Source organism: Vipera ursinii (assembly GCF_947247035.1).
Source record: "Vipera ursinii genome assembly, chromosome: 2".
In the NCBI taxonomy this organism is placed as follows: domain Eukaryota; kingdom Metazoa; phylum Chordata; class Lepidosauria; order Squamata; family Viperidae; genus Vipera; species Vipera ursinii.
This window is the reverse complement of record NC_139513.1, coordinates 280,059,790-280,084,541: the sequence shown is the minus strand read 5'-3', so window position 1 is coordinate 280,084,541 and position 24,752 is coordinate 280,059,790. Positions and strand designations below refer to the sequence as shown.

The 24,752-nt window shown below is 37.5% G+C and overlaps 1 protein-coding gene across 2 annotated transcripts in view; it reads left to right on the top strand.

Moving 5' to 3' along the window:
* Positions 1 to 24,752, top strand: part of WDR7 (WD repeat domain 7) — a 238,868-nt gene that overhangs the window by 192,504 nt on the left and 21,612 nt on the right. For both annotated transcript variants that reach the window (XM_083354765.1, XM_083354766.1), the window contains one exon: positions 4,164 to 4,263. In XM_083354765.1, the coding sequence (XP_083210891.1) occupies positions 4,164 to 4,263 (100 nt within the window). The remainder of the gene's footprint in view (positions 1 to 4,163; positions 4,264 to 24,752) is intronic.

Genomic DNA, 24,752 nt, shown 5'->3' with positions numbered 1-24,752 from the left:
AACAAAACAAAATGATTTTACAACCTCGATTCAGAATTTCAGAAATTTGAATAGAGCAGAATAGAGCAAAAGTTTTAATTATTAAGCTTACCACTTTAGTGCAGAGGAGTATTTTATGATTATGCTACAAAGTGAGCTAAATCAAACTCAGTGTATTTTAGGAGCAGTCTTCACATGTCTAAGATTTGGAGTTTTCCATAACCACCAGACTTCATTTCCTTTTTGAAAAGCTTGTATGATGAATGCATCTTAATTTCAAAATAGTTTGTAGATCTTTTTGGGAGCACAAATTGGACTGTCTGCAATATCACAAATGCATTAAGGTATTTCTAAGGTAATTTTTAACAGTTTCAGATACTTAAACTGATAAATTAAATGTTTTGTGATAATATTATAGATAGCAAGGTTGACTTAATTAAGAGTGCTATTTTGTAGCCCTTGGGCTAATTTCATGCAGCCTTGCCTTGCTTGAAGCCCCATGCAAGGACAACTTGACATTTGAGAAATATAGTAAGAGTGCCTAGACGTGTTCTAAAAATCTATTTATTAGATAGAGAGAAAATAGAGAACAAATGAGGATTACATTCACTTTTGGATCTGGCCATATCCTGCTTGCTTCAGTTGTACCCTTATAACAGAATCCCTCAACAGATTAATCCTGAAAACAAATTTGTTCACACTGGGTTGTGAGGGGACTAGGACATTTCAGCATCAAAATTTGAGTAAAATTTTTATTTATTTATTAATTATTTATTCATACATACATACAATCTGAAATCAATTCAAATAATCTTTATCATTCACTCATAATGTACAAAAGAGTCGATTGATAACTGATATTTTTAGCATTCTTCAGATGTTAGAGAATGTTTTAAGGGTACTATTAACTCATTAGAGTTAATGAGACTGAACATTTCTCAGTTGTTGTTTTTTTTGCAACAAGGATAAGGACCCAATAAATGCCAGTAGTTATTCCTGAGTAGGTGACAGCCATTTGTCTGAAATGGTATAAGGTTTCCTGCCTGAGCAGGGGGTTGGATTAGATGACTTCCAAGGTCCCTTCCAGCTATTATTATTATTATTATTATTATTATTATTATTATTATTATTATTATTGTTGTTGTTGTTGTTGTTGTTGTTGTTGTTGTTGTTATAAAACTTTTATTCATAAAACATGAAACTCAGTCAACTGAACACTCAAATTGACTGGCACTAATGGTTGACACGGGTTGCTGCCTGCATCCTAGGTATCTCCTTAAAATGTAAGATGTTCCGAGTAGCGCAGTTTTTTGTAGCTTTGCTGGAGTTATTGCAGGAAGCTGCAATTTCTTGATGTATTTTGCAAAGTTTTTGGACATAGTTCCCAGCACCCCGATGACAATGGGTATCACCGTTACATGTTTCCTCCATAATCATGCAGTTTCAATGGCCAGGTCGTGGTGGAATTATTATTATTATTATTATTATTATTATTATTATTATTATTATTATTATTATTATTATTACGGTATTATTATTTCCATCCAATATAACTCTAGGTAAAGGTAAAAGGTAAAGGTTCCCCCGCACATGCGTGCTAGTCGTTTCCAGCTCTAGGAGCCGGTGCTCATCTCCGTTTCAAAGCCGAAGAGCCAGCGCTTGTCCGAGGACGTCTCCGTGGTCATGTGGCCTGCATGACTAGACGCCAAAGGCACACGGAACGCTGTTACCTTCCCACCGTAGTGGTCCCTATTTTTCTACTTGCATTTTTACGTGCTTTCGAATACTACCATCTGCTAGTATAACTCTAGCAGATGGTAAAACAGATATATTCAAGTATCATATTGAAGATCTAGCGCTATCCAATAAAGAAAAATATTATCATCTTTATTTCATCCATGTATGGCCTCACCTAGTTCATTTGCTGCAGACACTTCTCCTATGTCCATTTTCCCAGGTTTCCATTTGGCCCAGTATTCTAATCCTTTATGGTTGACCTATTTGAAATCCCTCTCAGTTTTCAAATTAAAGAAGATCCTTTTCTTCTGTACAAGGGAAGGTCAAAAGCTTTCAACTGCCTCTTAAATTGTGCTACATGACAGTTTTCCTCCTGTAACTATATTAACAATAAAAATGTTTGTGCAGAAATTCACAGAAAAGGTACCATATTTAATGTCATTAATTTGAAAGCTGTCTCCATGTAACGGTACTGATACATTGATTAATGCACAATGCCTGCTTCGCCATAGCAGTAATTTTATTTAATGTAATTACCGGTTGGTTAGTTAGATTTATATCACCCTTTCCTCAAGGACCTGAAGGAGGCACATGTAGGATTTCTTTTTCTTTCCCCTGCCACAGTGGGGAGGATGGGCTGACAGAAGTTGCCAGGCCCAGAGTCACCCTGTGAATGTCCATGGTTAAAAGCAGATTAAAATCTAAGCCTCTATAGTCCTGATCCAAGATACAGGTAGTCCTCCATTTACAACAGTTCGTTTAATGACCGTTCAAAGTTACAACATCACTGAAAAAAGTGACTTATAACCATTTTTCACATTTACAACTGTTACAGCATTCCCTGTTTAGGCAATCAAAATTCGGATGCTTGGCAACTGACTCATATTTATGACGGTTGCAGGGTCCTGGGGTCATGTGATCACCTTTTTGCAACCTTCTGACAAGAAAAGTCAATGGGGAAACCAGAATCAGTTAACAACTGTGTTGCTAATTTAATAAGTGCAGTGATTCACTTAACAACTGTGGCAAGAAAGCTCATAAAACGGGGCAAAACTCACTTAAGAAATTTCTCATTTAGCAACAGAAATTTTGGGCTCATTTGTGGTTGTAAATTGAGGACTACCTGTATTTACCTCTGCACCACACTTGAGAATGCATATGGGCCTTAATGGGCTTGCAAAATTCTAGCACCAAAGTGCTACTTCATAGACTTGGTCACTGTGGGGCTGGCTGGGCTGTTGCCTCATGGTTTGTGCTGCAGGGATGAACTTATCAGCCTACAGTAGGTGAGAGAAGAGGGTATGGATGCTTCAGATCACCAAGCTAATATGTGTTGGAGAAGGGAAATGGAATACCAGCCCAAATATTCAATTAGTAATCGATATAAGTTATCAGTGGAATAGAGAGTGCTAGCTAAGCAGTATAAAACACTGAATGTCTATGGAGATTCTCAAGTCATCCAGATCATGACTGTCCCAAAGATGCTTTTTCAAAAGGCAAATGGACTTTGTTTTTCCCTGAAGACATTTTGCTTCTCATGCAAGAAGCTTCTTCAGTTTTGACTAAATGGTGGAGGATGGAAGGATTTATATTCCTTGCAGACATCTGGTCGTATATAACACTGTATGAATAAAAGATAAAAGGAAGGAGTAATCTGAATTTATATGAGAGGGCTGTGGCAGAAATTGGAGGTAGACAGATCAGGAGAGCTGCTATATTTTCCTTAAAGTGTGGAGTTATGTAGTGGGAAAAGGAAAGGGACAAGAAAGATTTTCCCTTGGAAAAATGGAGAAAAGAGACCAGGCTTTCTTGCTGAAGCTGCTGTCTACTGTGATGAAGAGTACAGTGCATAATAAAGTCAATAAAATAAATGGCATGTACATATATCATGCAAGGAAATAGCAATATCTACCTAGGCAACAAAAGGACGATTTAAATTAGAGAGCTTGGTGTGATTTTTAACTCTTCTTTTCTTACCAGTTTTAACTATTTTATATTTGTTTTACTGTTGGCCTTCCTGCATATGTGCCAAAAGAAGACTAAAAAAAATCTTACAAATAAATCAAGAAAATCATTTGTGAACCTGGGTGGAAATACACATGGTTAAAATCTAGAGCATGAGTCTCAAAATTATCAATGGTTGTTGGTCGTGCTGTATTTAATATAGGGAAGATCAGAGAAGCTGGTCTTATAATTTATTTGGGTTAAAGATGTTTGAGTTCCTATCAAGAAGCTGAGCAGATGCTTGGCAAAGGGTTCTGGGAAAGGAGAGGGAGAAGGCGCCATGGCTGTGTGATGCGCTGCAAAATAAGAGGTTGGTTTTAGAACTGCTTTTACCTACCCAAACCTGGTAAAACAAACAAAAAACAAACCCCAATCCCGCCATTTTAATCTTGCCTACAGTGCGATCAGATCTGACTTTTTCCTTGCTCTGATGTTCAATTCAGGTTCTACATGGTCAGCTATTATGAGCGGAGTCATCGAATAGCAGTTGGATCTCGCCATGGTTCAGTGGCCCTCTATGACATCCGGACTGGAAAATGTCAGGTAAATAAATCATAGTGATCCTGTCTCTGTAAACTGCAGAAGTATTGAGAGGGAAGAGAGTCGCTCTGCACCAGTTGACATGCTGAGTCACTGGAATGTTATGGATAATGCGAAGGGGAATCAATAGTTTAATGAAGGACTCAATGTATATACAGTTTCACTGTTTTTGTTTGCTGTAACTGAATGGTGAGCACAGATGGGTTAATAATAGCTGTCCAACACACAAACACACGCACACCCCACAAACTTCTCACATAGTGCCTCAGTTTTCCCTATATCAGTTTTTGTGTCGCATATCTGCTAATGGCTGTTTGGGAACCACTTACTGAGATTTTTCCATCCTTAATATTGAGAGTCACTAAAGAGATCTGTAATAGTCGTTACCGAAAGTGCAATTACGAAAACATTTACTAAAACCTCTGAGTAATCATATTTGAGAATGGGTTGTAGAGGTTGTTAATTGGGTCAAAACTCTTCAGGGCTTTCCACAAATGCAGGAACAGAAAAGGTACCTAATCTTATGAGACATGTGCTGACATTATCACATTGCTGGGAACCATGATTCAAGAAAGTCCTAGGGCTTATTTTTCCCACTGTTTTCTAGGCATTTTAATCCTCACATGTCTGTATCTATCTAAACCAAGTTTGGACTCTTGCACCTGCAATGGTTATTGCCTAATTATTAATTATATTTGGTGCATGGTAAATGACCTCAATTTCAGCTTTGTTTAAAACTACAGCTTTAATCTTCAGTACATTTTCTTTGTTTCGTTAATTTCTTAAATTAACTAATGAACTGAATGAATGCTGCATTTGTTTTAGAATATAGATCTCTGATCCTCCCAAAACAAAAACCTAATCTGGACAGCCTGGAGAAGTGTATTCACAGTTTAACTAATTATGTCTTTTGAATTTCTTCTTTTTAAAGAAATGCAATTGGGCTGGCAAATATTGAAATACAGTTTCATATTCAGATATAGCAAACATTAACATGTCAACTAATTTCATAAGTCTCCCTGATATTGATAGCTTCCTTTTTCCTAAATTAAACAATTAGTAGTCAATTACTTAAAGATTGTAGAGTTTCATTGGTGCAATTTAAATTCCTATTTCTCAAAATGTGCATAATATTACCTGGTGTTCAAAGAGAAACCTGATGTATTTTCATGGGAGTTTTCCATTCACATTTTGTACATCTTTTGTTTTCTGTGCTTTGTTCTCCTTACCAACAAAAAATGTTCTTAATTCTTCATTGGTTCTCGATTTTGATTCTACATTGGTTCTCCCTCTTTTTAATAATTTATTTGCTAAGATATCCACAGGGTAGACATATAAAATCTGCTTTGACCACTAGTGCTAGAAACTATGGCTCCACATTTCAAAATTTGTCTAAAGTTAAAAGTGAGTAAAAAGGTCAAAGATTTATTCTTACATACCTAATTAGGGGGGAAAGAGCTGAATCTAGCAAGAAAATCTTCCTTCTGGATTGCTTTGCCTTTTGTTTAATAGACATGCTTGGATGTCTGCTCTATCTCCTTTCAAGCAGTCTTCTGGTGTGCATCCTCTGGATTAACAGCAGCTACTGGTAGTTTAAAAATACCAACATTTTGTTTCACATGGCATCTGTTGTTAAATTAGTTCAACAGGATGTGTCTATACTATTTATGAGAACAATTCAGTTTCATGTAGTTGATGATTCTCCAGTGACAGGAATATGTTGCAAGGAAAAATACCTCTTTTTCAAGCAAACTTCACTGTGTAGACAGTTATTTCTAAGCACTGCTGAGTGCTTTGGGGGGTTTTTTTAGATATATTTTATCTATACATTACTAGACAGAATAAACATGGTATAGTAATTCTATAATCTTTTAATTACCACCAACAGAATATTGGTGCAGTACATTAAAGCCTGTAATAAAAGTAGCTTTTCATCTATTTAAAAACAACATGGTGAAATAATACAAAGTTCTACCAAGTTCTTACTTTGATGAATGAGTAAAGGGACAAGAAATAGCGCAGAATCTCAATGATAACTTAGAAAAAGTGGAAGTATGAGGGAAAAGCATCAACAGTGCAGTAGTCACTTATGGCAGATGCCCTCATTCAAAAAAGATGCCTCTAGTGAACCAACAGATGCAGAAAGTATTTGTAAATTTGTTGATTAGTGGAGATTTTGATATTGTGCTTGATTTAATGGAAGAATTCAGAGGAGAGGTTTTTATTTGATCTTAACACTAATAGAAACAATGTCCATAGCAGAATGTTCCTAATAATGCTTGATCCAAAATCTAGAATGTGTGATTGCTGTCATTCATGTGTTGAGCATGCATCTCTGCATGAAAGTTTGTCATACTGTATACTTATGCCTAAATGTGTATGCCTGAAGGTTGTGAGGGACATAATTCAGTTATGGGAGAAAACAGAGTGTAAGTGAATTCCAGCAAGATGGAAATGATTCAAAAGTGTTTTGGGTGGATGTTCCATCTGTAGCTCTTGATGTGCTAGCATTTCCCACAAAAGTGGTGGTGCCAATCTGGGAATTCTCCTAGAATGGTGGCTCCTGCTAGAACAGCAAATGCAATTCATGACCAGGAAAGAATTTGTCCAGAATAAGCAGGTTTGTCAGTGGCACCCATTGTTAAACCAGAAAACATTGTCATCTCTCAGTTTGACAATTGAGTTTGATGTCCCAAGGGTGGTTTTACAAAAGACTTTCTTGTCTTTTTTCTTGAAAACGTTTTGCTTATCATGACCTGGATGATTGAGAATCTCCCTAAAAACTGAGTATGATGTGTGTGAAGCTTCCTTGAAGGCAAGTCAGGCCCTATAGCCAGCCAAAAAATGTAATGGCTGGCTTGCTGACTGGTAGTAGCAAAATGCAGGGGGACTACACAGGGTCCAATTCAAGAGGCTGGTGATCACCTCTGAAATCTTTTGCTCCTTTCATTCGTGTTGCTTTCTTCTTGCAGATTCAATCTTTGTTCTAAGTACCCACTCTTAAATCTCAGGGACTGCAACCTAGAGGTTCAATCCACTTCTTTGGATGTGCTTGACCCTCAAGGTTAAGTCTTCTTTAAGAGAATGTTCAGAGTCATTTGTTGGCAGTTATTTATACATTTACAAAGTTATTATTTTTAATGCGCTTTTTTGCTCTTTATGGATGATTGTTACCTTTTTACTAATATGTTTTATGTCATATTTTGAAAACCACCAATCAATGGAAGAGGACACAGGATATGAATGTTTGCAAATCTATAAAAAAATATTAATTTCCACATGAACCAGGATCCAGGAGGTCATTTTAGTGATGCCACAAAAGGTTTGCCCTGAGCGCTCATGCTCCAGATTTCATGAATGACAGTGATAGAGCGACCAAAGGTGGAAGTAAGAAATTGCTGCTCACTGAATGAGAAACTGAAAGGATATTACAGTAATAATGAAGCAGGTGAAACAAATTACTACAATGGGTTTTAGTATCTGTAACAGACGATGGACCACACAAAGAAGGGAGGAGATATACCTGAAGAAATTTCAAGGATAAAAGGGAAGAAGGTGATACAGTATTTTTATTATGAATTAGAACCTATGGAAAGTATTATATATTTTGTTTAGTTTGCAATTACTTGGAAATCTACTGAAGGTTTTGAGTTTGCTGCTGGAATATGTGGACAATTACAATCACAAATGGATATATTCAGGCCTATACAGGCCAGCCTGATATACTGTAAATGAGGTGAAAAGGATCAGAATCATATTCTGCCAACTATCATTCATAAATACAATTTAACCTGGAGACATTTTCCTACCATTTATGAAAAACCACCCTAAAAAGGAGAAAGGAGGGGCAGATGTTTTATAGTAAATAGAAATGGCAGATTATAAAAGAAAAAGGAAAAAAAATCAAAATTTAGATGACTAAACTACACATTTCTGTAAATTGGTGGTTGCATTTGGATCTAGGGGAAGTTCATCTTGGGAGAATAAGATTGATTTGGCTACTAAAACAGTAGAGGTCCAATCACAGATAAATAACTTTTCAACAGAATACAAGGCAAAAGTGAGGGTCGAGTCCCAAAATATACATCCATCTGTTTTAACCTTTTTTCCCCCTTTTGCTATGGCCAAATGCCATTTGCACAGGTAGGCAAACTGTTGAGTCTTAAAAATGAGTAACTTATCTGAATGTGACTATAAATACTACCCTTAGTGTTTGTAGCAGTTAATTAGAAATAGAGGCTAGATGTTGTTTAATAAGTAAGAAGACACAGCACAAAGAGAAAAAAAATATCTCATATTTCAAACAACTCTTCCTTGTTTGAAAACCTTGAACAATAGATAGTCATGGAAGTCACCCATAATGATGGATTATCAAGGATTTATTAAATGTATTGTAAAGTAGTAGTAGTGGTCATTGTCGTAGTAAAAATAATTTTATTTATTTATATCACATTTTCTTTGCTCTACTGAACCTTTAATATTGCAAGCAAAATCAAAAACCAGTAACAATATAGCAAACATTAAAGATAATTTAGAATTTAGAAATGTACTACAGCCAAATATCATAAATTGTAAACTAATGCAATTTTAACAATGGAATAGTCACATTTCTGGAGAAAAATCTGAATACAGCCTTACTGGATTTTTTATAAAGAATTCCTCTCCTAAACTTCATCCAAGATGACCACTGGCCTAATAATTAAATGAAAAGTCCATATTCAAGGGCACTTCACTGAGTCTGAAATACTAGAGATCAATTGGGGAGAATGGTATTCTTGCTCCACTCTCTGATGAATTTCAAAGTAGGATCCTAATCAGACTGATTAGAGCAGGAATGGATGGATCCTGCTGTAGGTTTATTTGGAATTCTCTACTACAAAACATAGTATTGCATTTGGAAAGTTCTTTCCATTTCATTTCAAACACACTTTGTAACCTAAACTCCTTTACTTTTATACCATCGATGCTAGAAATATCAAAAAACTTACTCATTTTTTTCTCACTCATAACTAGGAAAATGGCGATTATCACAGACATTTAACTTTTTGACCTGTTCCTGTTAGAAAACGTGTAGTATCACTCCAAAAGGAATGCTTAATTTGCAGAACCTGACATTACAAATACTACACACTGCTTCTGATTTAGAATAGAGTCTTACAAAATGAGAATATGATGTTGCAGAAGCCTATATGGATCTTTTATGTCATATAAATATAAGGACTATACAATCAGGGACGTGTTCTCAAGTGGCCAAGATGCCAATAACAATTCTTTAAAGGAGGCCATAAGCACAATAGCCCCATCCTACTTCTATTGTCCAGCAACAAACATGTCAGGTCCTACAGTCTCTATCCCATCCTAGTTCTGCCTGGATACCCACTGATGCTGAAGAGACCAAGCCAGGTGAAAGATTTGTGTGTCAAATAAATTGAATGCACTGGACACATCATATGTGACACTTTAAAAAAAATTGTGCAGACGTGACCTCCTTCAGTGTCCCCATACTCCCAACCTGAGCTGACAATGAATCAATGCTACGTGTTGAAATGAATGGTGTGACACACTTGGGAAAGCTTTTCCTTAATGGCTTGCTCAGCACTTTGTTGTTAGTTGGCAGCACAGATCAGTTTGACCCAATTTGTAACTCTAGATGTGGAAGCGTGATTTATTTCTTTTAAAATGACCATTTATACTTCTTGGAATTGCCTTCCTGCATATTTTGATCTGCTCCAGCTGCTTAAGATCTTGCCATGTACACCATTATCAGTTTTAGTCTACAATAGCTCTTCCTGCTCTAATAGTGTGTGGAGGGGGAGGGGGGAGGTTGTTCATCCTTTCTTCCCTGTGGCCCTTGTTTGTGAATGAATTGGAGGACAGGCTTTCATCTTCCTCCATTCAAAATATGCATCTCTAAAATGTTTCATCAAGAAATGACTCAAGTTGCCAATTTAGTTGTAATTTTATCTTGCCTTAAAAAAAAACCTGATTTCTATAAAAGAGATTCCCCATTCTTCTCTTGGTTCAATTGTTCATCGGGTATAAACCAAAGTAATACTTAAAGAGAAAGTTATCAAGTAATGTTAAGCACCAATGAAAGTGTCACCTGAAAACTTATAAATTTAGTCAGTGCAACCCATTTCTTTTCTTCTGAAGAAAAATATCTGATAGAATCAGGTGGATGTTGAAACAAAATGGTCGAGATTCCTTTCTCTGAGTTCTGTTCTGTTGAAACCATCATATTTATTATTTTAAGTGTGTTATGAAATGAATATAGCATCCCAATTCAACTGGACTTTAATCCACAGAATCTTCTGTGAGGAAAGAGCTGGATTCTCACACCGAAGGCCATTGCAGAGGTCAACACCTACCAGTAGCATCCTCAGCCAGTTTCCAGGGACTGCTGCTGATTCCAGCCAATCATTTTTCAATTCTGCAATTTAAATCTAGTGTCCAACATAGTTTCTTACAAAACTCTAAGGGTAAATCAAAAACCAGAAAGTATTGGTTTCCTTTCACTTTAACTAGAAAAGTGAGATTCAAGAGTTGGTTGGTTTATTATGGCTGGGTAGAAATCCAATAAATTAGGCAGCAGTAGTTTATAGAAATACGAGTGACCATACATTATAACTTTTTCTCTCCTCTTCACAAATTGTTACTTCTCATAACAGAATCTTTTGTATTTATTTTAGGATATGAGAGTGTTTTGGGATGAGAGAATGAGAGGTCTAAGCTTAAATTAAATAGGATGAACATACCTATATATTTCTTCTTTCACTTCATAAGAATATAGCATCTCATAAAAATACAAGGAATAGAGTTTGTTGAAAATTATCGTACAAAGGCAAACCAAATATTTGCCTGAAAGAATTAAGGTTATTTTTACTTTGTCATAAAATTTAACCAGACATAATTTTAAAAAGCAGTCTGATGAGTAATGGGTGTTAATCACAGTTCTAGTTAACATTTAGAGTTCTTCATATATTCTTGTGGTGTGGTAAATATTAATTCCTATATTAATTTTTCATATATAGCCCTCTAAATCATATCAGGTGGTAAACTGACAATATGTTTTTAATTAGCCGTGTTGCCTTTCCTTCGTGATTTTCTCATGATATGCCAAATACAGTGTCCCAAAAAAGCAGCAGTATTTCAAGCATATGAAGAAGCAAGGTGTTAGCAAGCTTCTTTTGTTCAAATGAGAAAAGAAAAGAGATACTTTTGATCAAAAATTTATGAAACAGGCTAGCTTTTATATGCTTTAATTGAGTTCTACATTGAATGGGGCCCCATAGCAATGTAGACACTGCATTTGATGATTAATACTTTGATGGAACAAAGAATCAACTTGTCTCTGAAATGTAATACATTAACATTATTTCCAATACATTATTTTGCTGAAAGTTTTTTTTTAAAAAAATTAGCTTCAACTATTTAAAAACTTGACATTAATTAATACTATATATACAAAACATTGCCCCTGGCAGCAATAATATACATTTCAATATCATCCCAATAACTTAAATCATTTGTTTTGTAGCATACTGTACATACTTATCCACAGATGTAAAGCTGTTATGACCAACATAATTACAAAAACAATTGATTTTTGAATGCATTTTCAATCTTTAATTCCAAAGACTTAAATGATCCTGATTACTTGGCTGGAATCAAGGCAGAAAGATACAGCTGATGAAAGAGAAGCTGTTTATAATGCTGTCAAGAAGCAAACTGGTATAACACAATAAGTATTCAGAATACACACCATTTTGTGTCTTACAGCCATCACTCATTATTAAGGTCTGTTTAAGGTCTATACTTTAGGGCTTTTTTCCTCCTTTTTCTTCTAAAAACACAGTATATACAGTATAATGCTTTTAATAGCAACTTTTTTTTTGCTACTGCTTTGTGCTTGCTGTTAGAATTCATTTCATTTTTAGGGTTCTTTCTTATAGTGGTGGGTAGTGTATTGTGGGAAGTAGAACAAGGCAGTGTCCTTCCCATGGCTGTATTGATTTGCCCTTCAGCTGTTTGCATAGAGAACCTAAAGCCTTGTTGTTGATTATCCACACAATGTCTCTGTGAACATTATTGACCCATTGCTGCTTACTGCCTGTGGCTCTTGATTTTTCACACCGTCTCCATGACACTCATAATAAAACATACTATCTTATTGCTACTCAGCTCTGGAAGGCAACTGATGTTGCTTCAGTACAACTGCTGCATTTCTGAATAACATTTATTATATGTTGGACAGAGACCTGTATGTGTTAAAGGTTTTGTGCATTGTGAAGGCTTGAGCAAATTTCCGCAATTTAGAACAAAAAATATTATTTTTAAAGAGTTAGCAAATTGTGCAATTGAAAATGAGCAGGACAGTAAGAATAACTGAAGGATACAGCAATGCCCCACTGCAGTCATTTTTTTAAAAAAAAATCAGCTTCATTGAATGAATTGTTAGGCGGTTTGACTTTCATTAAATAGCCATCACAGCCTTCGTCATTGTTGCTGTTTAAAATTTGCTCTCCAATTTATGCACACATATATGCTTGCAGTGTTTACTCTCTATAGTGGAATTCATTCATAGAGGTTTTTTTAGAAATAGTTTAGGAACAAGAGATTTGGTATAGATATCTTTCTAAAATATGTAAGAAACTACAGAGATGTATTTGTATGCCACTGTAAAAAATTGTTTCACTCAGTTCCTTGCAATGGAATGGTGACATTACTCCCATCTCTTAGCTTAAAAAAGGAGGGGTTAAATGATATCAGTTAAATGATATCAGTTTAAATTAATCCCAAATTAATTGATGAGGGATTAAACATTTTGAGTTAATAGAATAAATATCAAAACTGTGTACTTCTTTAAACAAAATATTCTTACATGCACTTAAATTTGTTTTTTAATCTTGAAGTTTGTATCACAGCAGAGAAAAATAAATTATTAGTGATAATGTGGCCATGAGAAGCATATTTGTTAATGTTTCACATGAATAACATCTTATACATTAAAGAAGAACCCTGTTTCAGACAGTATTGGAGATACAGAAAACAGACAATTGTTGGGAGTAATTACAGTTTTGAGAAAAAAATAGTATTATGTTATGAACAATTAAATGTACTAGTTAATATTAGTCTGTTGATAATTGAAATTTTGGTTTGACATAGGTGAAGGTTGTAAAATGAAATTTTCTTTATAAGAGAGGAAGATAGAGTGCAGACACAAGAAGTTTTTTTTTTAATGTCTTAACCAAAATCATAGTTTGCAATGATTTAGTTCTTTATTTTTCAAGAATTCTTTAATATTACTTGTTCTGAGAATTATAGGTGACATATGTGTTTACCTATGATTTATTATCTCTGAATTTACAACCTGATTACAAAGTGCTGCATTCAGTGTTTTTTAAAGAAAAGTCATGTAGATGTAAAATACATATTTGAATTTGAATTTTATTGAATTTATATACCGCCCTTTCCCGAAGGACTCAGGGCGGTTTACAGGGTACTTAAAACATTGATACAAAAATTAAAAACGATTAAAAAGATTAAATTAAATCCCTGAAAAAATATAAAAACCCTGATATGTTAAACTTCCTTTCTAATATTTTAACTATTTTTTTAATTACGGAAAACTTGGATTGGAATATATATATAGAATGCCATATACATAGGTTCTAAAACCATTTCCAATAAGGTTGAAGAAAAACATCTTTATGACCAGATTTTGGCCCAATTCAAATAAGTTTCTTTGTTTATTAGGTTTCTATCCTGCCTTTATAACAACAAGCATTACAGCAAGCATATTTAACAAGGACTTTGTTGGGTGTTGTTGGTTTGTTGGTTTGTTTTTTTTAAAAAACATCCACCATGGCATCCTTTTGAATTGCCTGAAAGACTTTGGAAAATGAAGTAATTCAAAGTGGTTTCGTGTTTTTCTTAAAGGTAGAATGCAGATGGTGCCACTCGGAGATTGTTGTTTTAAGAAAACAGGAAGAAATGATATGCGGTCCCTCAGACTCTATTCTGTTTCCAGGACTTTTTGAGAGTGCTTTGATACATACAATAAAAGAGATTATACAGTAGGAAATAGGAAGCTAGGTGTTATCAGAATGCTGATGGTACCCAAATCTGATCTCTGTCAAAAACCTTAGGGAATGGTATTAGAGTGAATTCTGCCTACTTGTTAAAGGATTAGCTAAGAGATTATCTGAATTCAGGAAATGGTAAATCTCCAAATGATGGAGTGATTTGGATTCTCCCCAAAAGAGCATCACTATCTGGTTTCTTCAGTGGGGCATTTGCCAGGAACAATTTTAAGAGCGTTAGCCTTGGCAAAAAATTTGCAAAACTAAAAGATTTTGATAAGTAGGCTTACTGTGGCAAAATAAATAATAATAATAATATTCCATCACATAGTCCATCGACTGTGGTGTATCAAGTACAGTGCAAGCTCTGTTTATAGTGAAACCAATGTTCAAATTCTTGTGTGTCCTTCTCCCACTTAAGCAATGTAAGGAACTATAAGTTACTGTCCGGCCATCTCTTGTTTTGCTCACAGACTGATTTGGCATCAAGCTGATTTCTCGTGATAGTGTAAGAACCTGCTTTCCCAACCTTCTTGAGTTAGTTGGTTGCTTTCCCAACCATCTGATAATCTCCAGATGTGATTACTGTAATTATAATTGGTTTCCTATGTGTCTCATCCCAGAAGTTTCAATGGCAATAAACTGAGCATAAACTGAGCACATTGGTCTCTGGAAGATCTTAAAAGGACCATATTGTACATTCTGCCAAAAGTATACATACTTTGTCTGTTGGTTTCTGAATGAAACAGCACTTTTTAAAAAAATCTTTAAAGCCATAAAATGTGCAATCTTTGAGGGAATGCCTCTTTCTATATATGACTCTCCCTCTTAGTGACATCATTGTGAAAATTTGGCTTCATTTACTACCAGTCTGAGCATATCTGTAGTCTTTAAAAAAAAGCATCCTCGACTGGCTTTGTTTATTTGTTTAATTAATTAATATGCTGCCCATCTCACTGTCAAATAAATCCATTTGTTTTCCTTCCTTTTTCCTTTTTATTTATTTAATAGGTTTATGTGCTGCCCCATATGCTCTAGAAGCGACTCTGGGTGGTTAGTTATTTTAAATATCTCTGTAAAGAACTCTTTGCTACTCTTACTTATTTTCCCTATCTTTGGTTTTATCTTTTATGATAAACCACTGAGAAATCTCAATAATACTATAACTGTCTTTATTAACTGTCTACTTTTAGGCATATTGCTAAACCAATTCATAGTAGTAAAACATTAGTACATTGTCTTTAGGGGTTATTAATCCCACCCAAATTCCAGCAAGACTGAAATACATTGCAGTGTGCTTTATTATTATGTTGATAGAGCTCTCCTTAGTCATGCATTGTACAGAGAATGCTGTCTGGTCAAGTGACGCAGTTCTTGAACGTCCAGCTTCTCTTACATGCATAGTGGGCTGCTTCTTCTGAGTCATAGTTATCAGGTATTGTAAAGGTTAAACCTTATCATCTGCACACACACACACACACACACACAGAGAGAGAGAGAGAAAGGTTGAGGTTTCATCAAAAACTTCCATCCTCACAACCTGTCGGCCACAATTTGATTATTATTATTGATTATTTCACAGGCTTTCACTCACTCTCTGCCACCGTGGCCTGCCTTGATATACAGATAGGGCTGCAGTCCAGTTAAAATAAGACTCCATCTTGATAATGGACTGCGATGAGATATTGTTGTTTGATAAAGATAATTGATGTTTCGCTGTGAATTGGAATTGGAAAGCAGTTCCAAGTGTACCAGATCTGCGAGCGTATTCCATCTGCAAATAAGGAAAGAATTTACAGAACATTAACAAAAGGCCTAGATTTTGACAATGTTCTATGTGCTCAGAAGCATCCTTGCTTTAGGACTTTTGATGCTGAGGATGTATAGGAGGTGTGTCTATTTGTGCTCTTGAATTTTCTTCTTTTGCACTCCTTTTTGCTTAAATCTTGGATTAGGATAATTCATTTTTGCCCAAAAAGGCTGCCTTAATGTTTTCTTAAGTGCACATTAAATTTCCTTTCACAAAACCATTGACTGAACAAATGATTAAGTGTGGGAATTTCCACACCACTTATCAGCTGATGCATTCTTCTATAGAACATAATTACTGTTAAGTGATTTTATGCTTTTTGTTGGTCATGTCTATTTTCAGCTGCTGGATTTAAGTTGATTAAGGTGTCAGTAGTCTTGGGTGGTGTTCATCTGATATTTTTTTTTACTCTTGTTATCACCTTCATAAACCCTAATTAAGCAATAAGGCTTGACAGAGAGTAGGGTTATCATCAGATAATGGCACCCCAAGTGTGTTTCGGAGGCTGAGTGCCTTTAATCCTCCAGGGGTATGATTATCTCATGATAAACATACAGCATCACAGCTACTGATATTATTGCAACATGCTTGTGGACTTCAGGTTAAGACTGAACTGCAAAATTCCTGTATTACTTTTTTTTAAAAAATTCTTGATACGTTTTATTAGGTCAATGATTATAGGCTTTGGTGTCTTTTGTGCAAATAATTTTTGGATAAATAAGAAAAGCTGTGTTTTGAAACTTCTATTTTTTTAAAAAAATTTTTTTTTTATTTTTTTAAAATAAAAAGTAAAGTAAATTTACTTTTAAATTTATTTATGAATTTCAGAGTAACATTTTTGTTTGTTTGTGTCATCTTTCTGTAGTGAAGTTTTTTGCTAAACACTGGCATAAACTGTGCAGATCTCATTAATATTTTTCTCTTTATCTTTTTGTCTTTGACTTTCATTTTGTATACACACATGCACACAAACATACACACACGCACACATCCTTTTCATATTTCAGTATAAAAGAAAACCAAATCTAGTTTAAATAAAAAAATATCAATTCCTGTAATGAACTGACCGCATGGCTCTGAGCCTTTATTTTCTACTTACATTAGCAGTAAATGCTTCTTCTTGTGGTTGTTTTGTCAAGGAATCATATATTTTTTTAAAAAAAATTAGCTGGCTTGAGTGTTCATGTATATAATTTTTGTAAATAAATGTAATGAAAACTGGGGGATAAATGTAATTGAATATTTCCCCCCCCCCACCCCCAGCATTGGCATTAAACAGAATTCTGAACTCAAATCTCACTGAGTGCTAATAATCAAGTTTATAAAACATGTTAGCCTTCCTGGTAAGGCTGGTGGGATGGTCAAAGGTAGCCCTGCCCCCGTATCCGCATGAGCTGCATTTACTACCAAACCTATGAGTTGTCTCCAAATAAATGTGAATTCCTTGTAAAACATTGGGAATAAACCATCTCTCAAATCTTGGAAGTCCACTGCTACTCAGTAAGAAGTTAGCTATCTGTCTATTAAAATGACAGCTTCTCCAAGTATATCTTCTGCACCCAGTGGAGAATTTATAAGAAATTGGTATGACACTGATGAGTTAGTTGTTTTGTGTATGCTTTTCTCTGTTGGATTTTCACCTGTGTTTATGTTTTAAAATTATGACAAGCTTATTTTCTATTCTTTTAATGGATGACCTATGATATTTCTCTAGACGTGACATTTGAAAGTTACAAGGTTGTTTTCAAGGGGCTTTGGGTTCCCTTAAGGGAGCAAAAGTGAATGTAATTTTTTTATTTTGATTTTCACCTTCAGATGGTATATTTTTGCAAAGCTGTTGCAAAAGGAGTGAAATAGCCATCTGATCTATAATAATATGCGTGTCTGGAACATACATCCAACACTTTACATGTGTGCGTGTGTGTCTAAATATCTATATCTGCGTCTCCTGGCTTAAAGACATTGGATTTAAGATACAAGTCCAATAAACGGTTGATAAGAATACTTCTCCTACGCACACACTTTTTGCACCTATGCTTGGCTTGCTCTGTTGACTCCAAAGCTTCACTACATTAAAACGGGAGGAAAATGGATGGAGACACTGAAAAAGTGATGCTGAATGTAATCTAACTGTGCAGCCTGTCTGTTTTGCTATCCTGTTACATAACGGGGATGAGAATGAACTTCTCTATTATAATTTATGTTAATTGAAATGTTTTCCAGGTTGTTTGCATAAATTTTCCAGATTTCAACTTCACTTATCATTAACCATCCTTCACTAGCTTTGAGAACTTTGTTTAACATTTTTCTGATGCAAATACTTAGGCCTAATGCATCTACTTGAGAGTACAATTTTCTGGATTTCTTTAAATTCTATTTTATTTTATTTTTATTTTTGGCAGGGTGGGGTATCCTTAGCTATGCCAATAAAAAGCATCCAACTAAAACTGTATTGCTGAGACTACTGGCTACAATTGTAAATGTCTTTTTGAGAAGAATAAACTCGTCTGTCTTTAATGTGACAGTGATACTGCTCTTTTAATTTTAACAAAATATTTGAATACTCTGGATCTATGCAATAAATCTATAGGAATCTTCCCCTTGGTGGAGCCACTGTTATAGGCTGAATTTGAATTTTCTTATTGTATCACTCTAAGGATCAACACCCAGTTGACCTGAAATAACAAAGCAGACTCTGAACTTGTGGGAAAATGCTAGGAATAAAAAAAAATCATTCTGCTGCTAATCGTGTATTTTTGAGTGGCCTAGTCTGAAACACAGATGAATTGTTAGTTGATGTTTATTAAAAAGAAATAACATTCTAGGTTTTTTAAAAATTTGTTGGGTTATTTAGAAATGACGTTTAGAATGTAAATTCTGTCATATTCATTATAAAGCAACTTGTGAGAACATGGAAAATGGTTGAGGACCTTTAAGAAACAAAATGTTGCATTTTGTGGTTAAGAACTGCTTGTTCATTCTGTCAACTTTAAAAAAAAAGCAAACAGAGAACTTCATTACACTGATGCACATCTGAATCTTGGATATATGTTTTTGAATTATTTTTGAATATTTCTTGGAAAGTTTCCAAACTGGTTTTTCAAGATATGAGATTGCAGTGAGATTACATTTTAATCCCCGCATCAAAAGTTATATTTGAAATTGATCCAAAATGCTAATGAACACAATCCAAAGCAAAACCTATTTGAATCATGCTGAAAATGAAATCATTAAGGGCAACAATAGAATACATGCTTCTTTGCATGTAAATCCTTCAACATGTAAATCCTATATATTACCGTGATTTTGAGGAAGCTAATTCTCAAAATTCAGAACATTGATACAGAACAAATGAACAACCTTTCTTCCTAAATTGCTTCATTTAGCCTATAAGGAGAAAAAAGTTAGAAATGGCTGAATAGTATTCCCCTTCTCCAATTCCCTTTGTTCTTCCTGTCACCTTTGCTTTATCCACTTCATTTAAGGATTGTACTTTCCGTACTATCATATATGGATTGTAAAAAACAACTTGGGACATGTCACTGTACTGTGCTTAAACTGTGCAATCCAAAAACAGATTTCATGGTCTTGACTGGCCACATGTAGTAGTAGGGGCCAGCAGAACAAGCTGAGATTGGTGATGTGAGATCACATCAATTTGGGGATAATTAGAGACAGCTTGAATTTTTAAAGTATGGATAGAAACTTGGCTTTCCCATTGAAGCTTGCTAAGCTCGTTTCTTTCTGCTTTTCAAATAGAAGTCCCTTTGAATTTGAAGATCAAAAGCAGCTCACAAAAAGCAAGCTAATAATTACCCACATCTACTTTTCAGCATTATTTTAAAAATAGAATATTGTCAGGCAGCACATTGAAAAACCAGTAATTACATAACTTTTGCGAAAAATGCTCCAAAGTTTAATCTGTCACCGTCTCAAAATAAAATCTTCAAACAAAATGAGTTTTCAAGAGAACAAGAGAACACAGCAAGATACAAATATCATTCCAGGTTTAAAACTTAATGTCAGTATTTACTGTACTTCTTTTTCAGCAATACACTGGCATGTTGTCCCAGTGGACATCATTAGATTGTAGAGAGCACCTTTCTGTTAGACCCCATACACATCCTTGGCTTCTGCTTCCAACATGCTTGGCTGTTCTAGTGTGCAAAACAAATTGTACTCAGTTGTGTAAAAAGCTGGTAGCATTTCCTTATTAACAAAATTTGATATTTTTCAGGTTGTGCAGTAGAAACCATAGGAGATTCTTGAGTCATAAAAATAACTGAAGTGCAACCAAAGCTTATCCTGTCCATGCTAGTAAAAAATGACATATTTAGTCCTCTGCTTGCTATGTTTAAAATAAAATCAGGAGATAGGTTCTTTATATTGGCTTGGTTTAGAAGTAAACTTTGACCAGTGCTAGACCTTAGCTATTCAGTTAACTCGTTAAGCCTGGCATGGAACTTCTAATTTCTTATTCATGTGATTGCTGTTTCTAGCATGTGACTGTTGGAACTAAGCTACACAACCAGCATAGCAAGCTAGAAAGTGCCAGTTTCAATCTTATCAGTAGAATGGTAACTTTACTGAAGTTAGGCATGGGGAGTAAATTACCTTATTTATTTCCAAGAGCAGATCCTGGCATTAATATTTTCCAAGAAGTTTGATGATAACTGGGTGGCAATCCCTAACTAATGGCTTTATGGGAAGAAACAGCCATTAGGCCAGAAACTCTTGGGGTCAAATAGTATTTAAGGGTGTATTTGCATAATGTGGCAATGCAATGCTAATTCAATAATTTGGTGTATGAGAGACTGCACTATCATTGTTCTTTATCATAATATCGGCTATAGTAGCAGCCCTGTTCCTTATTCTCAATCCCAGAAAGTTGGCCTATATAATAATAGGAAAGTAAGAAGAATGCTTATTATTCACATGTAGGGATTGGAATATCTTACATAGAATCATGATTCTTACAATCCTTTGATGGACATGTCATTATGCATGTGCAAATGCAATGGTAAAAGAAGGGATAGTGCAATTTCATGGTTCTTCTGTTAGGTACATGTCTTGTTGGAATGAGCATTGGAGACATGCTGTTGAGTTCATTCAAAGAAAATAGGATCCCTTGGTGGAGCAGTGGGCTAATGCCTCCCTAAGTAACACCAGCTGCCTGCAATTAGTGCAGGTTCGCATCCCACCAGGCTCAAGGTTGACTCAGCCTTCCATCCTTCCGAGGTAGGTAAAATGAGGACCCAGATTGTTGGGGGCAATAAGCTGACTTTGTAATAATGCCGCTTGGGGGGGGGCGAAAGCCCTAATAAGCAGGCATATACATAGAATGAAGGCTATTGCTAAGCACATTGATTTGTGCTTAGAGTGTAAGCCGCCCTGAGTCTTCGGAGAAGGGCGGGATATAAATGGGATTAAAATAAAATAAAAATAAATAAATCCCAAAGATACCATTTTAGAGTCAGTTCTCTTCTCTTTGATTTGTGACTTATGGATCTAAACATGTACATTATTAGCTGGGGGAAATTTTTGGTTTGACCTGTTCACAAATAAACAGATAATATGCAGCTCTGTTACCCCATTTTATCTTATCCTGCATCATGGCTTGTTCTGGCATAAAGAACTGGATTTAAAAGTTCATGTAAACAGGCATGGTGGTGTAAACCAGAGGTCCCCAACCTTTTGAGCACCAGGGACCGGTTACGTGGAGAAAGGCTTTTCCATGGACCAGAGGGGGCACGGTTTTGTGTACTGCCTGCATCCTGCAGATGGGGCTTTGCTTGTTTGTGCGGACCAGTTGCTGGCATGCCGTGGCCCGGTACTGGTCCACGGACTGAGGGTTGGGGACCCCTGGTGTAAACAACTCCAAAAGTTCCATCTTAACTCAGCCAGCTGTATTGCTCTAGATTTTGTCTCTGGATATCCTTATCCCTAGGACAGGGGTCGGCAACCTAAAAAAGAAAAAGAGCCACTGGGAACCGGTTCCATCACAAATTAAAAAAAGAGGGAGCCGCGTGCGTGTGTCCATGCACGCGCATGCGCAAAAAGGTTTTTTGCGCATGCGCGGACGCACGCGGCTGCCATTTTTAAAAAAATGAGATGGAACCGGTTCCCGGTTGCCCGATGGCGACGGCCCGTCTGCAAAGCTGCCGCTTTCGGCAGCTTTGCAGACGGGCCGTGGCAGCTTCCGCAAAGAGCGGCGCCCCTGCCCATTCCGAGAGGTGCGCGCGCACCTCTCCGAACGACCGGAGGTGCGCGCGTACCTCCGCGCGAATGGGCAGCGGTGCCGCTCTTTCAGGAAGCCCGCCGCGGCCCGTCTGTGAAGCTGCCGAAAGCGGCAGCTTAGCAAACGGGCCGCGGCAGCTTCCGCAAAGAGCGGCGCCCCTGCCCATTCCGAGAGGTGCGCGCGCACCTCTCCGAACGACCGGAGTTGCGCGCGCACCTCCCCAAACCTTTGGGGAGGTGCGCGCGTACCTCCGTGCGAAGGGGCAGCAGCGCCGCTCTTTCAGGAAGCTGCCGAAAGCGAAGGGGCAGCGGCGCCGCTCTTTCAGGAAGCTGCCGAAAGCGAAGGGGCAGCGGCGCCGCTCTTTCAGGAAGCTGCCGAAAGCGAAGGGGCAGCAGCGCCGCTCTTTCAGGAAGCTGCCGAAAGCGAAGGGGCAGCGGCGCCGCTCTTTCAGGAAGCTGCCGAAAGCGGCAGCTTCCTGAAAGAGCGGCACCGCTGCCCGTTCGCGCGGAGGTACGCGCGCACCTCCCCAAAGGTTTGGGGAGGTGCGCGCGCACCTCCGGTCGTTCGGAGAGGTGCGCGCGCACCTCTCGGAATGGGCAGGGGCGCCGCTCTTTGCGGAAGCTGCCGCGGCCCGTCTGCTAAGCTGCCGCTTTCGGCAGCTTCACAGACGGGCCGAGGCGGGCTTCCTGAAAGAGCGGCACCGCTGCCCATTCGCGCGGAGGTACGCGCGCACCTCTCCAAAGGTTTGGGGAGGTGCGCGCGCACCTCCGCCCATTCGGGGAGGTGCGCGTGCACCTCTCCAAACGGGCGGTGCCACTCTCCATTTGGAGAGGTGCGCGCGCACCACTGCCCGTTGGAAGAGGTGCGCGCGCACCGGGCGGCTGGGAGCCGCAAGAGACAGCTCAAAGAGCCGCATGCGGCTCCGGAGCCGCAGGTTGCCGACCTGTGCCCTAGGAGCTTTTCTGGCCTAATTTGTTTAGATAGCCAAGTTTCACCTCTGAAATAATAAGCATTTGATTAAACCAGATGTTCCCTGGAAATGTTCTTCTCTGATTGCAAATGTGGTTAAATTCCACTGCCACCAAATAAGAGTATTGTATATTTAAATAAACCATTGATCATGTTGATCAGTACCCATACCGTATTTTTCGGACCATAAGATGCACTTCCCCCCCAAAAAAAAGTGTGGGGGGGGAAACGAGGGTGCGTCTTATGGTCCGAAGATGATCTGTTTGGCCAGCCCCAACCTCCGCAAGTGGAAAGCAAGGCAGATTGCCAGGAGCACGAATCGGCACGTGCTGAGAAATGCCGATCTCCCTCGCTCGGTTTCAGCCTGCTTTCTCTTGTAGCAAGGGAAGCTGAAACCGAGCGAGAGAGATTGCAGGAGCGCGAGATCGGCCAATTCGCGTTCCTGGCAATCTCCCTCGCTCCGTTTCAGCTTGCTTTCTGTAAGAGAAAGCCGGGCCACAGGGCCGTCTCCGGGGTACTGCTCTAACGCGGAGAGGGAAGGACAAAGAGGGAGGGAAGGAAGAAAGGAAGGAAGGAAAGAAGGAAGGGACAATGGGAGAGGGAGAGAGAGAGAGAAAGAGAGAGAGAGAAAGAGAGAGGGAGAGAGAGAAGGAGAAAGAAATAGGGAGGGAGAGAAAGAGGGAGAGAGAGAGAAGGAGAAAGAAAGGGAGAGAAATAGAGGGGGAGAGAGAAAGAGGGAAAGGGAAAGAGGGAGAGAAAGGGAGAGAGATAAAGAGGAAGAGAGAGACAAGGAGCAAGAAAGAGGGAAAGAGAAAAATAGGGAGAGAAAGAGGGAGAGAGAAAGAAAGAGGGAGGGGGAGAGAGGGAGAGAAAGAGAAGGAGAGAGAGAAATTAAATTAGTAACATGATTGTTAAGTGAATCTGGTTTCCCCACTAACTGCTTGTCAGAAGGTTGCAAAAGGCGATCACATGACCCTGGAACAATGTGACCATCATAAAGATGAATGGATTGCCAAGCATCCGAATGTAAATCACATGACCCTGGGGATGCTGCAACAGTCATAAGTGTGAAAAATGGTCATAAGTCACTTTTTCAGTGCCGTCGTAACTTTGAACAGTCACTAAGTGAATCGTAAGTCGAGAACTACGTGTACTTTATCATTTTTTTTCTTTTTGGGGGGGGTCAAGTTTTTGACACCTTGCTGTGCGACTGGTGGTACTCGGACATTGCCTTGTCCTAAAAGTGGTACAATGGATGAAAAGGTTGAAAAGCCCTGTTTTAGTACACCGGTACTATTTGGTTCAGAATATTTTTTTTCTTGTTTTCCTGCTCTAAAAACTGGGTGCGTCTTATGGTCAGGTGCGTCTTATGGTCCGAAAAATATGGTACTTT